The sequence below is a fragment of the Boleophthalmus pectinirostris genome, unplaced genomic scaffold (assembly GCF_026225935.1).
Source record: "Boleophthalmus pectinirostris isolate CB_2022bp ecotype Guang Dong unplaced genomic scaffold, ASM2622593v1 HiC_scaffold_15, whole genome shotgun sequence".
In the NCBI taxonomy this organism is placed as follows: domain Eukaryota; kingdom Metazoa; phylum Chordata; class Actinopteri; order Gobiiformes; family Gobiidae; genus Boleophthalmus; species Boleophthalmus pectinirostris.
In genome coordinates this window covers 16,705,585-16,725,316 of record NW_026571070.1, presented here as the reverse complement: position 1 = coordinate 16,725,316, position 19,732 = coordinate 16,705,585, and the positions used below count along the sequence as shown (strand labels likewise).

The 19,732-nt window shown below is 36.5% G+C and overlaps 2 protein-coding genes across 12 annotated transcripts in view; one reads left to right on the top strand and one right to left on the bottom strand.

Annotated features, from left to right (window-relative positions):
• Nucleotides 1-1,261: 1,261 nt before the first annotated feature.
• On the bottom strand, nucleotides 1,262-9,209 carry LOC129408104 (sialic acid-binding Ig-like lectin 12). 11 transcript variants are annotated; one of them, XM_055150919.1, is made up of 10 exons: nucleotides 9,086-9,204; nucleotides 4,685-4,787; nucleotides 4,507-4,582; nucleotides 4,211-4,424; nucleotides 4,050-4,123; nucleotides 3,518-3,817; nucleotides 3,104-3,364; nucleotides 2,871-2,961; nucleotides 2,504-2,543; nucleotides 1,262-2,438 (listed from the first exon to the last, which is right to left on the bottom strand). In XM_055150919.1, exons 3-10 carry the CDS (start codon nucleotides 4,571-4,573, stop codon nucleotides 2,229-2,231), a joined length of 1,257 nt encoding a protein of 418 aa, XP_055006894.1. In that variant the 5' UTR covers nucleotides 4,574-4,582; nucleotides 4,685-4,787; nucleotides 9,086-9,204; the 3' UTR covers nucleotides 1,262-2,228. The 11 variants fall into 11 exon arrangements, with proteins under 11 accessions (XP_055006894.1, XP_055006895.1, XP_055006893.1 ...); XM_055150920.1 differs by lacking the exon at nucleotides 4,050-4,123 and having other exon boundaries at nucleotides 4,167-4,424; nucleotides 9,086-9,205; XM_055150918.1 differs by having other exon boundaries at nucleotides 4,050-4,424; nucleotides 4,690-4,787; nucleotides 9,086-9,200.
• Nucleotides 9,210-16,380: 7,171 nt separating this feature from the next.
• Nucleotides 16,381-19,732, top strand: part of LOC129408105 (B-cell receptor CD22-like) — a 26,828-nt gene continuing 23,476 nt past the window's right edge. The window contains exons 1-4 of the mRNA XM_055150923.1: nucleotides 16,381-16,421; nucleotides 16,603-16,971; nucleotides 17,686-17,985; nucleotides 18,625-18,885. Of these exons, the coding sequence (XP_055006898.1) occupies nucleotides 16,382-16,421; nucleotides 16,603-16,971; nucleotides 17,686-17,985; nucleotides 18,625-18,885 (970 nt within the window). The 5' untranslated portion in view covers nucleotide 16,381. The remainder of the gene's footprint in view (nucleotides 16,422-16,602; nucleotides 16,972-17,685; nucleotides 17,986-18,624; nucleotides 18,886-19,732) is intronic.

Genomic DNA, 19,732 nt, shown 5'->3' with positions numbered 1-19,732 from the left:
TTTTTCTTTGTACATTTTTTTTGCTCAAACTATGAACATGTTAAGAATAAACTCCTCTGCCTTTTCAGCAGGGTTGTTGTTGTTGCATTTCAAAAATGTAGTGAAGTAGAAAGTACAGATATAAGTAAAAGTAAGATGTATCACTTTAAAATCTACTTAAGTAAAGTACATATATGTAAAACTTGTACTTAAGTGTAATACTTTACTGCAAAGTTGTTGCTGGAAGCTGGAGGAGCCCCTCCACTGACAGAAAACACACACCAAAGTTCTTGTAGAGGTGCAAGTACAAGGAACAGAAATATAAAAAACTTTTCTTTTTTTTTTTTTTTTTAAATAACATTTCAGCAAAAAAATAATAATAAAATCTTGCTTTGGACCACAGTATACAAAATGGCCTCCAGTCCAGATGCTTATATCACCACCAAGCAATAGGAGGTCCCAAAGTGAGGTCACCCAGTGAGATCAGCCCACTCCACAACAAGAAATAACAGTTAGATATTTACATTAAAACATTCTATTGAAGACAAGAATAACTTGACCATATCACAAAAAGCATCTTAGGTCAAAATCTATAGTCAAAATCTACATTAAGTCCATGAGGCGCAAGAAGCTTAATTTGGTGTATCCAGAAGTGCTCTTTTTGACAGGAGCATTTCCAGATTCCTTTCTCTAGGGGGCAGTTTTACATGTTCAATGCCAATATATCATAAGAAAGACACATAATGGTTAAACTCTACAAAATGAGCTGTCACAGAATAGTTCATGTTTTTACATCTGATGGTACTCGTACCATTGCAGAGGAGCAATACGTGTTATAAAGCCCTGCTGGTTTTACCCACATAGGCTTTACCAAAGGGGCAGGTGATCATAGAAATGATTTAGTACTGCAGGATATAATTTCTCTGATGAGTGTTTCTTTTTCACTGTGAGGATGCTTGAGGCTGTTACAGTGTGGTGTCATTTGGAGGAAGGTCTGTCTTCAAGGTTTCTTCCTCTTTTGTACACCACAAGGGGTGCTCTTTAAAAGCCACACCCAATGAAGCTTCAGTTTGTAGTATGTGCTAATGTTTAGTTATTATGTTTTTAAGTTGTTCTGCAGGTTTTGAATACACAGTAAGAATATAATCCGCTGACATGACAGGGTCCATGGTGAATTTCAGTTCAAAACAAAAATGCTTGAGTCCAAATGCACAATAGTGTACTGTACTTCTCTTACTCTAAAAATACAGTTTTTTGTCTCAAGACCAGCCTAGGTACAGTCTATGATTACAACATTTTATTATTCTCATAAAATATTCAAATACATAAAATGAAAATCAATGCAAAGCTCATTACACATGTATTATGTTGCTAATATGTCCAAAATGCAAGTTGCAAAAGCTCAACAAACAATACAGGGCAATACAAAACATGAAAATGCCACACCTTTAAATGACCTGTATGATGTTATTTTCATTCACACATGTTTAATACCTGCATACCTTAAAAAACATGCACCAGGGACGACAGGTGGAAATGAGCTCTAATGCTACAACCTGACACAATGCTTCTCTCCTGTTAAGGTTAATTTACTGCATATGCACAGTTCTTCCCTCAAACAGAAAACACTCTGGTCCAACTTGTTATGCCATGTGGTAATACAGGAAGTGCTCCACTGTGTTTTTAAACTCCATATACATTCATTAAGCTCATTTGGATAATTTCAGCCTTGGAATTGTCAATGTCTACTGAAATAAAGGTAAAAGGTCGATATAAACTCGAAAACTACCACTTCATGGAACAGGGCATTTTGAGCAATGAATGTATGAATAAAACAAAACACAACTCCAGGTAACAACATTATAACATTGATAAAAGCTCACAAGAGTTAAGTTTGCATAATACAGGACCTTTAAAGTAGGTGTGGTACAATATGGATTTTTTTTGTGTGTGTTAAGTTAATTTAAGCAAGAGATGGTTCACAAATTAACTTTTGTAAAAATGATAATACTTTTTAAAATTTGGGGTCACATAATAATTTGTAAACAACTGTGACATGATGGTGTATTTCCATTTTTATCATTAGTCTGTTCAAAAAAACAAATCGGAGGAGAACAAACTGAATATGAGACGCAGAGACGTTAGAAATATATCGGTGCAAAATATCGGCTAAATCTTCAAAATCAAACTGATACAAATATTGGAATCGATATATTACCCATCCCCACTTTAAAGACAGGAGCACATTATCAGTTCTTGTTAACATTTGCATAAAGTTCATCCACATCAGGGGCTTGTGTGGTGGCATTTTCAGCTTTTGACACTCGTACCTGAGAGTACACGGTTTCCTCTTGTTCTATGTTTAAGATGCCTTTAGGGCTCAAATTAGAAAAGTCTATTTCCCCATAATGCATATCTTCCTCTTCCTCTGCTTTATCAGTCTTCACAAGTGTTATTGTCTGTAAAACAAGACACTAAACAGTCATTTGATCCTTATGTTTTCTAATCACATTTTAATACTCACTTGTGATTCTTCTGCAGCCTTGCGTTTTGATCTGACAGACCTTAGAAAAAATAATAATACTACATTATATATTATCTAAAGTTTTGTATAAAGTAATGTAGAGACAATAAGACTAAAAAGCTGTTACTTTTCTGGCAGTTCAGTCTGAATAATGAAACAAAATGCAATAGGAAGAAAATTGTAAATTGGTACATGCAAGTATACATACTACTTACTGTTGTGAGATAGAAAAAGAATGAAGCTATATGACACATATATATATTTTTTTTATTTACAGGGTTGTATTTCTATTGCATGGATATTAACTGAAGTTATTGATTTATGGCACTGTAAAGTCCAAGATTAAAACCAAATTCACAATACTCACATAAAAAACACAGCCAGGCAGAAGACTATTATGAGTCCAATACCTGCTCCAAGAATGGCCTCCCACGGAATAGCAGAAAGGGTGTTTGTTTCTGCCCAAAACATGTATTGACTGTAAGACTGATTTTACTTTCTTATCATCTCAAGTAATATTACATGCAAATGTATGGTTAAAATGGTCATGAATGAACTTTTTGTAAAGAACCTTTTTTTTTTTCAGCTGTGTGACCATACCTGTTATACTCAGTGTAATGTCTGGAGATGATTCGTTTCCAAATGTGTTTGAGGCCACACAATAGTACTGTCCCTCTTCAGTGAAGTTGAAGCTGTACGTGTGTCCCTGGCTGACATTGACTGGTCCCTGTGAGCTGTGTCTGAACCAGGTGAAGAGGTGGACAGGAGGCTTGGCTCTGCTGGAGCAGCTCAGTGTCACTGACTGACCTGCTGACAGTGAACCGGACGCACTGACCTCAACAGAGGTGTTTTTAGGACCATCTGAGGAAATACAGGTAAGTTTAACTGTCCAACTGTGGAACAATTCAGGCATAACATCCATGGAAACAAGCAGGTGGCAGATCCTCCACCCAAAAGGTTAGACAGTGCACCTTTAATAAATGTCAATCAGTGGGTGCATCACATTTCACTCACATGAGACATTGAGAGTGATGTTACTGTCGGCCATTTTGAATCCTCCACTCACAGGATACGATGCATTACACTTTATCATTAGTCCATCATGGGCGTCTGTCAGAGTGATGTTCTGTGTGATTTTAGTGGTAAATGTCCCGTCTGTGTTGGTCTCTGTGATGTGGGCAGTGTCTTGGTGGAGGTCCCATGTGAGCTGAGGAGGGGCGTGTGGACAGGGAGTGACAGCTGAGCAGGTTATAGTCACCACCTCTGTCTCTGTCTGTTTACCAGAGACTTTTACTGTGGGGCTCCAGGGAGAGTCTGCAGAATTATTATAAACAAGGAGAAATAAATGTAAAGATGCATCACTGTGTCTTTAAATGATGTTTACTGTAACATATGGATCCACCTTAACACAACTACACACAACAACCTTTCTATTCTTGCAATAATAGACACTTAAAAGCACCTAGATTCAAGAGTAGTCTGATAACAATATTTACTTAACCATGAAACACACACAATAATTAAAATATATAAATACATTTCTTACCTGTGACTGTTATGTTAAGAGGGTCACAAATATCTGTAGCTAGAAAAGGTCTGTTTTCAATCCTGAAGTAATATCTGTTTGAATATTCTGAGGTTAAATTATTGAACAAAGTCGTACAGTTCTTGTTTTTCAGGTCATTAATGTTCATTTCCATTGGATACGGACTGTTCTGCAGACTGCTGTTAAAGATCACATTTCCTGGATTCGGGCCAAATTGATGATCATTTTTCATCCAAACACCAAACACAGATAAATTAACGTGAGGCAAAGGTGTAAAGGTGCAGGGGATTTGTAAACATGATCCACTCAGGGCTTTAAGTAACTTCGGCATCGTGACTTTCAATTTTGAGTTCTCTTCGCAAGCAGGCAGGACAACTAGAAGCAAATATTGACTTTAATATGACACTTTAATATGATTTTAAAGTGTTTGAATATATAACATCAATAATTAGCTTACCTGAACAAAGCAGTAAAAGTAGTAACATTTGAGTTAACACATTCGTACACCTGGCCACTAGTGCCATGCTTTTCTGCTAGAATTAAAAAAAAAAAAAAAAAAAAAACAGTAGTCATCTTTATATTATGAAGTATTTTCTGAATTATTGTTATTGATTTTTTTTTTCATTAAATCTTACCTTACCAGACACACCAACCAGAAGACAAACTCACTAAATGTTAAACTTCCTCTTCACAGTTAACACAAAATGCAAAATGTTTCTTGTCACTCAACCATGTTTCCTGTTAAAAAAAAACCTTGACAGTTAGAGAATGCACTCACGCAATTTCTATATTAAACACATTACAACATATAATATTTAAGTATTAATGATTTCCATGTAAAAACACTTTTAAGGTGTAGGTTAAAGTTTAGAGGTGTGTTACGCAGGACACTTTTTCAGTTGAGAGTCCACTATGGAGATGTTACTGCTTTGCTTGAAATGAAATGTACACTATAGCATAAACTTATCCATCAGTCTGTCTAAGTTACAGGTCAGATCAGTGGAGAGGCGACCCTGCTCACTGTAAGATTGCATGTTTTTCAAGGTATTAAGGTTTTAGTATCATACAGACAAAGTAACTGTTTTTCAGATAGAATATGCCGTACTCCAGATCAGGGCAAGACACAGATTTCCCTTTTAATAACGTTGTACTTTGCCATTAAATATTTGAATGGCAGGTAAGGTTTTTCTTTCTTTCTTCATTTAATTAAAATTCTTAATTTCTGTAGTAGTAGTAGTAGTAGTAGTAGTAGTAGTAGTTGTAGTAGTAGTGTTAGTCTTAGTATTAGTAGTATTAGTAGTAGTAGCAGTAGCAGGAGGAGTAGTAGTAATATTAGTAGTATTAGTAGTTATAGTATTAGTAGTTGTAGTAGTAGTATTAGTAGTTGTAGTAGTAGTATTAGTAGTTGTAGTAGTAGTTGTAGTAGTGTTAGGCTTAGTATTAGTAGTATTAGTAGTTGTAGTAATTATTAGTAGTATTAGTAGTTGTAGTAGTAGTGTTAGTCTTAGTAGTAGTAGTAGTTGTAGTATTAGTCGTTGTAGTAGTGTTAGTCTTGGTATTATTAGTATTAGTAGTTGTAGTAGTGTTAGTCTTGGTATTAGTAGTATTAGTAGTAGCAGTAGCAGTAGTAGCAGCAGTAGCAGCAGTAGCAGCAGCAGCAGCAGTAGTAGTAGTAGTAGTAGTAGTAGTAGTAGCAGTAGCAGGAGGAGTAGTAGGAGGAGTAGTAGTAATATTAGTAGTATTAGTAGTTGTAGTAGTAGTATTAGTAGTTGTAGTAGTAGTTGTAGTAGTGTTAGTCTTAGTATTAGTAGTATTAGTAGTTGTAGTAATATTAGTAGTATTAGTAGTTGTAGTAGTAGTATTAGTAGTTGTAGTAGTAGTATTAGTAGTTGTAGTAGTAGTTGTAGTAGTGTTAGGCTTAGTATTAGTAGTATTAGTAGTAATATTAATAGTAGTAGTAGTAGTTGTTGTTGTAGTAGTGTTAGTCTTAGTAGTAGTAGTAGTTGTAGTATTAGTAGTTGTAGTAGTGTTAGTCTTGGTATTAGTAGTATTAGTAGTAGTAGTAGTAGTAGTAGTAGTAGTAGCAGTAGCAGGAGGAGTAGTAGGAGGAGTAGTAGTAATATTAGTAGTATTAGTAGTTGTAGTAATATTAGTAGTATTAGTAGTTGTAGTAGTAGTATTAGTAGTTGTAGTAGTAGTATTAGTAGTTGTAGTAGTAGTATTAGTAGTAGTAGTAGTAGTAGTAGTAGTTGTAGTAGTGTTAGTCTTAGTATTAGTAGTATTAGTAGTTGTAGTAATATTAGTAGTATTAGTAGTTGTAGTAGTAGTATTAGTAGTTGTAGTAGTAGTATTAGTAGTTGTAGTAGTGTTAGGCTTAGTATTAGTAGTATTAGTAGTAATATTAATAGTAGTAGTAGTTGTTGTAGTAGTGTTAGTCTTAGTAGTAGTAGTAGTAGTTGTAGTATTAGTAGTTGTAGTAGTGTTAGTCTTGGTATTAGTAGTATTAGTAGTAGTAGTAGTAGCAGCAGCAGTAGCAGCAGTAGTAGTAGTAGTAGTATTTGTAGTAGTAGTATTTCTTTTTCTTTTCATGTACTTACTTTGATATAAATTTTATGTGGAAAAAATAAACTATGCACATATATACTCTGGCTTATGTGGGGAAAAAAGGACTGAAAAAAATGTTGATCAAAAACACACATATCTGAAAGGAAATGTCACAAATGTTGATCCTGATCATTTCTATTATTGAATAGACAAGAGGACTCACTGTATTACAATAAAAACAGCATTTAAAACTATTCATTTTAGCTGCCCCCATCTGTATTCAATCAAAGTTGTGATTTAATCTCAAACCCAGCAATAACATTTCCATGCAGACAAGCAGGTGGTGGACCCTAGACCAGAACAGTTATCGCACCTTTAACTTGAAATTAATTTAATCAGTCAGGTAAGAGTAATTACTTTTTTTTTTTTTTTTTCCTTTTCAATCACATTGTACTTAAACTATTGTCATCTCTATACAGCTGGTTTAGTCTTGCTCTTACATTAAGTAACTGTCTCCTCTCCCACAGTCACAGACCATGAGTTACTTAACATTTTACTTTTCAAAATGTTGTTGCTTCTGTTCTTCCTCATTTCAATAATCCTCTGTCAATTTTAGCCTTTGCTCATGTTCTATCTCTGTTCACTAGCCACTTTCAAGAGATAAACCACAAACTAGAATAGATCAAAAGTGAAGTGTGTATGAAAGGTTTAATTCATACTTAACGGATTTTATCATTTGACTTCCTGGTAGGACACAGGCAAACAGTCATAATGTTCACATGAACCAAATTATACACAATAGTTATTAGACAATATTAATAACAACGCTGTTATTTTGTTTAATTGCCCCTGCATTTTGGAGTTTTCTTACTTTCTATGAGGACTAAATTCCATTCAGAAGATCTAATGTTTTGGTTTAAATTGTAATAAATTAAAAGCGAAACCATGACTAAGATCACGATTCCAGACAGGTCGTAACATGGACTCGAGTCAGACTTGAGTCACCATTTCAGGACTTGAGACGTGACTTGATTAAACAAATTAAGATTTGAGGCCTGTGACTTGCAAAGACTTTGATTCTCCTAAAAAAAAAAAGCTTGTCCCTCCCACTTTATTTGTTACTGTGGATGTAACAATAACTGGAGTAGTGATACTGCATCATCGAATGTAATATCAAGTAATATTGAGGGCTGTCACAATAAATCAGATTGCAAGTTCTGTTGCCTTAATGCAGTGTTTTGTTGCAGTAACACCTAAATAACAGAGGGAAGTACACAAAACACAATCCTTCAGTTTCAGTGCAAATTATCTGACTAATTTATTGTTATTAAGCACTTTTAAATCTTAATTATCCCTTTTAAATCTTAATTATTATATTTCTATTATGACTGTCATGATTCGCACTAAGGTCTTGTCAAAGGAAAAAGTAGCATTTCTACAACTCTTCAAGCCTCTCCACAATATTGCATATAAACATACTTGACATTTTACGCACAATTTATGTTTTTAAAAAAAAATCATATCAATTGCAAAAATACCAGCTGTATTTGGTACTTTGGTTTAAAGACTTGAAATGACCTGACGCTCAAAGCACAGAACTTGGACTTTAGTCGGACTTCAAGAGAAAGACTTGAGCCACTTGAGACTTGCAAAACAATGACTTGGTCCCAGCTGTGTACAATTCCATTTCACATTGTGATATTGCCCAGTTCTATATTATTATTATTTAGTTGTAATAGGTAGGCCTTATCTTGTTGTGGAAAACAAGCACTCACTCCAGTCTAAGATGTGGCATGAAGAAATTGCACTTTAATTTACTGCTTAATCTTTATAAAGACCAATCACTAGATTTCAGGTCACCCCCACCCTATTCCCCCAAGACGTATTTTTCTGTTGTAATGTAATATCAAATCAAATCAAACTTTATTTATAAAGCGCTTTTCATACAAAACTGTAACACAAAGTGCTTTACAGTGATTAAAAACAATCCCACATTTCCATCCACCCACCAACCCAATCCCCACACAACCAGACAACCCAAACACACACACACACACACACACACACTCACACACACACACACACACACACACACACACACACACACACACACACACACACACACACACAAACACAGTAAAATACATAAAACGACACATAGTAAGATGTGAGGCTGAATAGGCAGAAGCAACGTAATGACGTCAAATGTTCTGCAAACTTCAGGCTCTCCCATAGACCTCCATTAAGTTGCTCCGTCCCAGCGCACTCAAATGCCAAACACATGACTCAAATAAAGTGATATGAGCACATTTAACATGATAAAAATATGTCTGTGCAGATACACGTTCATTTTTAAACTAAATATGATATAATCGAGACTAACCCGAGTACAGCTGCGTGAGTCTAATAATCTGATAAAAGTTATGGAGGCATGGCTCTGTAATAAAATCCATAGATCCATAAATGGTCGTGTTTGTGCCGAGTATTTGTACCTGTGTATTTGTACCTGTGTCTTGTAGCTCCACTCCGGTGCTTCAGGTGAAAGTTCCGCTTCTTTCTCCGTCTCATGTCTTTTCGCTTTTGGCTCATCTGCAGACAACGAGCCCTGACTCAGACACTGAGGTCTGGTTCTTGTATTCCTTCTCCAGCAGATGGCGCCACTGCTCTGGCCGACGCGGGGTACTTGGTTCTTAGGTTTTCTTCTGTAAAAGTCAAAAATTCAGAAGTATAGCACAGCCGTCAGATTTCCCCTCATTTCATAATTTTGTTTGAGAAACGTGTTTTTTTGTTTTTGTTTTTTCTAAATTCTACACACATTACACATTTTATTCAACATTATAAGATTTACAGAAGAGTTTACAGATGTACTTTTTATTCTAGCAGCAGGAGGCATTTTGATAATGACAGACTAACTAACTAAACTGTCATTTCACAAGACAAGCCCGAAACAATTTTACAACATACACAATGGCAATATTAATGAGATTTATCCTTTAACCCTGTAAAGTTAATACAGTGTTTAAACAGAAATGTCAACATATTTCAAAGTGGTTAAAATAAACAGACCCTGTGCAAACTTGTGGAAGAGTTGGATTAGGACACGACTACTAGACTTTGAGTTTAGTGTCAGGGTTAAGACCAGAACCATCACACTCTATAAACCAGTCCAAATCTGGCCCACGTTTAGACCAGTTCAGACCAAACCAAATATAAAACATACACACAACCCAAAGCTCAAGTCAGTTTTCACACCTTTTTACCTCCATATGAAACTGTTGAAGGATTAATTTACAATAAGTCATTTCAGTTTTACCCAACCATAACATGTTTTACCAGCCTGTTTAAGTCTGGCCCATATTTAGACCAGTCAAGGCACACACCAAAAACACACAAGGGCCCAAGGCCAAGTGCAACCTGTGGAAACTACGGTGTAAACATTTAATCTGGCCCACTCCACATTTAGACCAGATCAGACCAAAAGAGACCAGCGGTCTCCATAAAAGTAAGCCAACGTTTAGAATATGGCCTACTTTCGGACCAGTTTAGGCCTAAAACTAAAGCCTTACACTCTAACATAAAATCTTCTGCATATTCAGGCCTCGTTTTAACATGATGCTTCACACAGAAATGTCACCTACCTGAGTTAAAGTCTGCATGGACAGACCAATAAAACCAGTGAAACCTGCAGCAGGGAAAGATCCCTGTAAGATTATGTCGGTCACAAATCCAACGTCAAAGAGTCAGAACTATTACATTCAGACCACAAAAAAGTGACAGAACACAAGGGCGTCAACCCTTGGACCAAAGCTCAAGTTAAGATGAGTGGCTGAGCACTCACTCACAGCAAGAAGGATCCTTTCTGTGCAGAATCTGCACAGGTGTATGGCAGCAGCTCACTGCTCCTGACAGGCTGCCCCAGCAACACTTTGTTGATGATGAATGGGTCAAAGGCAGAGGGAGAATTTCGCTCAAAAGTGATTACTAAAATATACTGTACCTCAAGATTATTCCAAATGATTGGGTTTTAAAAAAGATGTGGGTTTCTCCATTTGGTTCCATTTTCTTTGGTCTTTCCTTCCTTTGGGCTCCCATCAACATTACATGAGTGAGGTGGAAGATTTCATTATTGTGCACAAATCTCACAAAAATAAAAAAAAAAGTTTCTTTGCATTAATGACTTTAGAAACCTATTTTTCATTGTTTGGCTTCCTTTCTGTTCATTTTTTTTTTAAAACACATGTCTCTCTGTTCTTTAGTGTTCAGTCCAGGGCTGTTGTTGCAGTTTGTGTTCTAGATTCTTCACTTCTCTTCGGTCCTGTTTTAACATTTTAGTGCTTTGATTTAATAGAGTATTTGGTGCTGAAATTGTTGCACTTCAGTGTATATCCTTTCTCTGGAATGGGTCCAAATCTGAATTCCTTCAGTGTTACAGCAATTCTCATTCATTCCACATTTTTGATTATAGCTTTTGAAAACCTTTCTTGATTAGTTCAGCAATTCGTCTCCTGAGGTTTTTACTTTCTTGGGTCCATATGTGGCTTTGTCTTCAGATAGAGCCGGGGCAAACACCTGAAAACTCAAGGGTTAGACAGTGACATATTACAGTCGTGTTTATCTTAGCGGTACACAACTAAAGTTAGCATGGTTTAGCTTAGCAGTATTAAACATTACAAAATGAAACAGGAACAACCTGCAAAAAGGGCTGGATTAGAATGTTTAGGTTGGACGTCATCCTAAAACCTGAAAACGGAAGAGTTATTAAAATGACAGTCATCGCATTTTAGCTTTAGCTGTTTTCCAATAAAACAAACTAACGTCTGCTACAGTTGCCGCAAATGATCTTCATGTCTCACAGTTGCAAGACATGAAGTAGATTTATCTTAGATTAACTATGAACTAATTAACAATGATAATAATAAAATGATATCTGTGGAATGGTTAGAGGACACCACCCAAACCTGCAAACACAAAGGAAAAGTTATAAACAAAATTACAAAATACTAGTGTATTTCAGCAAAACCGTTTTAAATTCACCTTTGGGTCTTTGAGGGAAAGCTGATGGATGTTCAACCCAAAACACACAGTTCATGTCAACTCTTGGTGGTCTGAGTGCATAACAATGCACAATGTTTTAGTTTTATTATTACCAACCACCCCAAACCAGGGGTGTCTCAGTTTTTGAATTAGAAAATCTGGTCACACTAGTTATTCAGTTTGTCCAAATTTGGACCAGCCCACACCAAACGCAATACAAGGACCCAAACCTAAGTGCCACCTGTGGAAATTAAGCATTAAAATCTAGTCCACATTTAGATCAACCCACAAGAGACCCCAGTCTCCATAAAAGTGTGTGTAGAATATGACACATTTGGACCAGTTTAGGCCCAAATCAGAAGCCATTAGTACATCAATAAATTCAGACCTTGTTTTGATATGATACAAGGGTCATGTCATTTTTGTTTTAAAATCTAGTCCAAATTTAGACCAGATCAACCCACAAGAGACCACACAGTCTGTATAAAATAGTTTAGAATATGGCACATTAGGACCAGTTTAGGCCCAAATCTGAGCCATTAAAATCCTCAGCATTCAGAGCTTGTTTTGAGGGGAGACAAGGTAAAGAATAAAAAGAAAGATGTTTTAGGATTTGAGGGTTACATCATGACCATTGTACAATTGGATGCATTTCATACAGTTTTTAAATTTCCAGGACAGACAAGAGATTTTTATTTTTTAAGTAAGTTTTCATCCTATTAGAAACCTTTGATGACACGTTGTTTAAATTTGCATGTTTGAGTGAGTGTTACATGTGAATTATGGAGGAGATTGGATGTAAATTACTGTTCATGGACCCAACAGATTTGACTCTGAAATTGCAAGAATAATGTACAATTCAGATCAAAATAAAATGACCAAAAACATTTTAAAGTATCAAGATATTGTCATGATGGTCTCTTCCTGGTTTGTTTTAGTTACTGACAACTATGCCTTCATTTACCATTAAAAGGATAATGGATAAAAGAATAGCAATATTCCCGTATTCATCCATTTTCCTCTGGGATTAAGTTAATATGTTAACTCACCATGTAATTAATATTCATAAGTCACCACATAGCTGATAAGAGAGATTTCAAACTTTTAATATTGATTTTTTTCTGAATGTCTAATGGTAGGGTGACCAGAAAAAAGTTACATAGTGTGCCTTTAATGGATTTAAAATTTTATGCCAATTTTACTAAACAAAACAAAAAAACGAAAGATATACTACCACAAGTTTATTATGTAAGTAATACCGTTTTAAGAAAATTAATTGAAACCAGTTTTATTCTCTCTTATTACAGTCCAATAGCAAAATTGCAATCAGATATATCCTAAAAAGAAAATATTAAAACATGGTGCTTATGTCAGTTGTAGTCCTAAGGCAATACTGCTGGGTGGTGGGTGTAGTAGTTCCCTTGACAGTCTATAATTGCTTCAAAACATGGAGCTTCAAAATATTGCTTCAAAACATGGTGCTTATGTCACAGTTGTAGTCCTAGTAAGGCAAAAGTGCTGGGTGGTGGGTGTAGTAGTTCCCTTGACAGTCTATAATTGCCCAAAGATGCTATTGTTCAGATATACACGTCTATGGTGTTTTGGATCCTTTTACGACACAGTGGACAGTTCTGATACACGTGATCTTGCCTCAGAATGAAGTCTTTACAGTTCTTGCAGAGACAGAGGTGCCTGCACGGGAGGAGGAGAGCGGTCTTGCGGTGGTCCTGGCATATTACGCATCTGTCTTCCGAGTCACCCTGCGGTCTAGGCGGGTCCGAAACAGAGTTGGATCGCTGGTGCTGCTCCGGTGCGGTGTTAGTAGATAAATTCAGGAGTAAATCAATGATCTGCTGTTGAAGTTGACGCAGTGTCACCAGCAGGGGCTCAATCGCTTGTTGACCAAACCGGAAAGCCGTGAAAATCCATTGATGACTTGCACATTGTTGCAGTTTGCGATACATTTGAGAGACAAAATGTGAAACTAGCCTTCGCGTTTCCTCTGGCTTGATGTAGGCAATGGCTATGAGAGCTATAACACCAGTCACTATTGCTATTTGTACGAGTAAATACACCAAAGCGTACAAGCAATACAAGACCCAAGTAAAAAGTGCCCATAGAAACGCGATGGTACCGACGCAGAGCACGCCGCTGGAAAGTAAACTAGGAGTGAATCTAGCAAAAATTATAAACTTTACAAAAAATTCGACACACAAGCAGAGCAAGGCAAAGCGAGAAAAAGCGGATCCTTCATAATATAAAAATAGTAAATGTAAAAAACCGAGGCATTTCCCGACATCAGAGAAAATCAGTTTAACCAAATCCATGGTAATGTGCTCCAAACAAACTGCCTGGAGTTTTTGCTTTTGGTTTCTTTAGTTTCTTTTTGACTTTCTACGGAAGCCGTCTGGTGAGTTTCCTTTATCGACTTAGACCTCTGAGTTTGACAAACACTTTTTTCCTATCCTTATATAACACATCAGAAGGAAGGAAAAGTATTTTTATTTGATTAAAAATACGAATTAAACATCTGAAAAATATCTCGTACGTTGCAAGTGCCAGTAGAGGAAGCCAAAAACAGCAAATCAACATCGCTGCATATCAGTGGTTTATCAAATTAATTGTAGACCAAAAAATAAGTTTATTTCATTGTCTTGTATGGAAAAGACATAGTACAAAGAGGATGGATGGCATGGTTTATCTAGTAAGTTATTACATGGGCCTGGTGCTAGCTAAGAGAGGAGAGTAATGAGAAACAAAGTTTTGAAATGTTTATTAATTGAAACTTGTTGTGAAGTGACCTGTAAAAGAAAAGGAAATAAGTAAAAGAAATAAATGCATTTAATTGAAGTAATTATATTTGAAATTAGTGGTACTACTTACCACCCTCTTGTGGTCTGCCTCAGGTGTTCCGGCCAAAAAAGTCCCCAGGCAGCCGGAGCACCTTAAAGGTTGTATGGAGGATTTTTTTTTTTTTTTTAAAATTGTCATTGAAAGTTTTAAATACCATTACAGAGACGCAGCAGCCTTTTAATTATGATGACCGAAAAAAAAAAGAAAGAATGAAAATCTATCAGTTGTGGACGTAGTGAGGCCAGATAAACATCAGCCAATAGAAAACGAGGCTCCCTCTTTTTCTATTGGCTGTTAAGTTGTCAGTCAAACTCCCTACATTTTTAGTGTAACTGAGTCGTCGGCGCTCGGGGATTATGTGGTTTATGCAGCGGTTCTTTGAGGCTTTTTCAAACTGTAGCTTCCTTGCAATTCGCACAAAGTTTGTTGCGATGGCGGACGAGAATCCACGACCAGTTCGCCGCAAAAGAAAGTCCGAAGGGTCTAAAAACTGATGCGTCGGTCGCTAAAATATTTCTAGGCAGGTCACTTCAACAGTAATTCTGAACATGCACTGGATGTAAACAAATGTGATTTCTAGAGTAAAGAGGCGGGAGGAGATGTTTCTACTGAGGAAGGTGGTGTCACACATGCACAACATTTGAAAAAGGACTGTCGCTGTATTTCGCTTCCCTTAAAAAATCCTCTATACAACCTTTTCCGAAGGTTCCGGGGCAGGCAACCATGTTGTTAGGAGGAGGGGTGCGCAGAGATTTTAACTTCTACTTGGTATTTTAAATTCACAATTAAACACTGCTAATTTAATAATGATATATATGTTTGTATTTAGATGTAATTGAATATGTGTTGCACTGTTCTGATACAATAAAACTTTAAAATATTCAATGGAAATTATTGGAAATTACCTGCACGTTAAGTTGAGCTCACTCAATTAGAGGACGAGGCCTTTAAAAGGAGCCAGCCTCACCTTTGTAGGAAGGAAGGTGCCATGCGAGTGTAGGTCACTGCCATGCGAGTGTAGGTCACTGCCATGCGAGTGTAGATCACTGCCATGCGAGTGTAGGTCACTGCCATGCGAGTGTAGGTCACTGCCATGCGAGTGTAGGTCACTGCCATGCCTGTGTTTAATGTGATAATTGTGTAAACATTTTTCAACTTTTTCCTGGATATGGAATGAATGCAGTACAAATTGGCTCACCTCTTCTACTGCTAAGGTTGCTATCCAGGCTATTACATGTCCTTTGGAAAAAAGTTGTTTTCTTTTTCTTCACAGTAGGTTCTTTAAAGCATCTGTAAATAGACTGGCAGACCCAGCCCTGTTGTTTTCTCACATATCACTAAATTATATCTATATTACTGCTGTCTAATAGAATGCCAGTTTTGGTCTGACAGGAGAAGATCAGAGAGTACAGTGCTGCGTCTCAGTTCTTTCCTCGCATCCTCCTGGATTCTCCTCCTTTTAACCCTCCGGTTCTCAGCTGTTAATGAAATGTGTCATATTATGTTATGTCCCAAGACTCAGGAGGCAAGTGAAGGCCATATCTGCCACCTAGATAGCCAGATAGATACATTATTTATAGATTTTATTTACAAATATTTAAATACATTTTTAAAGCAAATGATTATAAATAGTAAATCCAAATTAATGAATAGCAGCCAGTAATATTATGGTGTGCCTAACTTAAACTTTTCCTTTGTTTTGTCTGTTAAATGATTAAAACAAAAACAATTGCACTTTATTGTGTGAAATACAGAAGTAGGAGCCAATCACTAAGAGGAAGTCATTGTTCTTCTAAAACTGATAAAGACAACAACTGTTCACTCTCTAGTTGGTTCGTTAAGGACAACACTAACAGCCTAAGCATTTTTTTTTAATGGCAAATTCTGAAGTTATAAGGAACATGCTCATTCAAATTATACAACTTTTACTGCTGTGTTTAGGTGAGATAATTTTTATGAATAATTTTATTTTTTTCAATCAAGACCTATTAAATAAAGAATAATTTATAATGTGTATTTATATTCAGTATTTGTAAGAATAAAAATCATTCTTTTGGTGAACACCTGTGTGTACTCATGTATTTTCTGTTTGTATAATTTTAACCCTGTGCTTTTTTAACAGGTGCTGATTGTTGTGATCCCAAAAATGCTTTGTCTATTAAAACTCCAAGTCCAATGGAGGCTCTGAGTGGCTCCTGTTTGTGGATCCCATGCACCTATAAACCTGCATCTCCATATGACATAAACACTGCAAACCCTGTCACTGGGATTTGGTCTAAACATGAGTGGATGACTAAAATTGCATTTTCAAAGAGTGGAGACCCCAGTATGTTTTATCCCATGAATATCATTGGGAACCTGAAAAACAAAAACTGCACCACAATGTTTTATAATTTAAGCAAAAGCCATGAAGACGACTTTTACTTCAGATTAGAGAACAGTGGTTTTACTGCCACAGCTATTTGTGACATTCTTCAAATAACAGTCAGAGGTAAGACACTTTTCCTATTTCTTCAAGTTTAATGATTAAAAAGCATACATTAAAAACTTTTGATGTTGATTAATAGATTGATTCCTTTATTGTCATTAAATGAAAACAAATAATGAAATTAGAATTAGCAACTCGCTCTGATGTACACAGAAAAGACAACACAATGAAGACACACTACAGATGAAAAAAAACTACATTTACAACAGAGTACTCTGACATCTGTTAGAAAGAAGTTTTTTTTTTTTCTTTGAGTGCACATTATCATTGGTCTGTAACACAAATGTTATCTCTTTATTTCATGTACAGTACAATAGAAGAGGCTACTCTCAGAATTTTAATGCACAATCACATTTTATTGTTATATTCTATGTGTAAATTAAAGCACTGTTTAGGATTTGCATTCAATCAGATACAATACTTGTTAAATAATAATACATGTTCATTTCTGAATAACAGTTTGTTTTACAGTCAAACTGTATTTTGCTGACATCTATATTTAAGGGAACAAACTGCTTTTCCACATTTGTTTTGTCATCAGGTTGTAACATACACCTGTTATAAACTACACAAGTTTGATGCTTGAATGACATTTTCACTCTTACTACTGTGCACAGTAAATAACCTCCACTCACATCTGAGGAGCATCAGCTTAGTTCTTCAGTTTAATACATTTTTTAGATTAATGTTCTCCCCAAATGTTTTTACTCTTCCCAGACTCTCCCTGGAGCCCCACAGTAAAAGTCTCTGGTAAACAGACAGAGACAGAGGTGGTGACTATAACCTGCTCAGCTGTCACTCCCTGTCCACACGCCCCTCCTCAGCTCACATGGGACCTCCACCAAGACACTGCCCACATCACAGAGAACAACACAGACGAGACATTTACCACTAAAATCACACAGAACATCACTCTGACAGACGCCCATGATGGACTAATGATAAAGTGTAAAGCATCGTATCCTGTGAGTGGAGGATCCAAAATGGCCGACAGTAACGTCACTCTCAGTGTCTCATGTGAGTGAACCACACTGATGGATTCACTCTGTTCTGGTGATACGTTACTAAACTGGATTAAAGGTGCACTGTCTAATGTGGAGAGTCTGCCAGCTGCTAGTCTCTATTGGAGATTAGAGATCAACCAATATGTTTTCCTTTTTTCATGGCCGATGATTTTACCAATTGTTTAGAATCCAAAGCAACCAATGACGGATAATATCTGCAGATTTTTTCTTTTTTTTTTTTTGAGCCAATATGTTGGGCCGATTTTGATTATTTTTCTCTATCTATGTAATTTAAATTTACTACAGACTCACCTGCAGACTTTTGTTTTGTTTTGTTTTTTTACCACAACTCTTTAAGAAAGCTTTGTAGACATATTTTGTGCAGTTATCTCATTACACTAAAGTGTTATAAGCTTTGTGTTTTTAGGCAGCAGATTGACCAAAACAGAATATCGGCCTAATTTATCATTTCAGAAAGTCCCACTCATATATTATATAGACTTATGACACATAGAGTGAAGCTTTCAGACTTTTTCAAGATATTCCAATGTCTTGAGATGTACCTGTATATCAGTCTATCTGTAATGAAGATGTTATTTCTTTGCCTGAAATGTTCCACAGTAGGGCATTAAACTTACCTGTGTGTCCTCAGATGGTCCTAAAAACACCTCTGTTGAAGTCAGTCCGTCCGGTTCACTGTCAGCAGGTCAGTCAGTGACACTGAGCTGCTCCAGCAGAGCCAAGCCTCCTGTCCACCTCTTCACCTGGTTCAGACACAGCTCACAGGGACCAGTCAATGTCAGCCAGGGACACACGTACAGCTTCAACATCTGTGAAGAAGGAGACTATTACTGTGTGGCCTCAAATACACACGGCGATGGGACCTCTCCAAACATTACACTGCAAATAACTGGTATGTTTTCTGTAGCAGAGTTTATCACTTTTGAATTGAAAGGGTCAAACCCTGGTAAAGTTTCAGCATCTTACTGAACATGTCCATCACTGCTCTGAGGCAGCTCCCATCAAACATGTGCTGCCCTTTAACCCAACACAAAACAGTGTCTCTATGCATTACACTCAGAGAGGCACAGATGGATGTGGCTAAAGCGTGTATGTTATTTTAAATATATTTTTTGTGAAATTTTTCTATAAAACAAAGGTTTATCTTTGTGATTCATGTTTCTAAATACAGGAGTCTGGAGCTGTTAACATGGACAATATTTGACTTAATGTGACTGTCCAGTGACAGCAAAAATAAGTACTTAATAGCAGTAGGCTACTTTTCAACATATTTTGATGAAAATTTATATTGTGGAAAAATTTCTCTCAGTCTTTGTGTAAATGAATGTGATTTCTACAAGACCAGACCCAGATCAGTCATTAACATGTGTAAAGGCTCAGCAGACACAACCACCCCGACCCCTCAGGAAACACTGTGTTGTCTTACTTATCCTTAAATATAAGTTAAATTGATTGGCACAAGTCTGTGAAACAAAAGTCACTCTGCTTTGTTCAGGGGGGAGGTGGGGGCAGATGTAGAGAAGGGGTGACTGGAGAGAGGATGCTCAGGAGAGGCGGCTGGTCTCTGGCCAGGGCAGGTCTAGGCTCTGTTCATATCTGCTGTAACAAGAAGAATAAACCTTTGTCTGTATTCCAAAACTCAAGAGATAGATAAGTTTTTCCACAACAATAAACACAATCATGTATTTTCTGTAATTAATACCTGAATTTATCTAGCCTTGGGACTAGCATGAAGATAC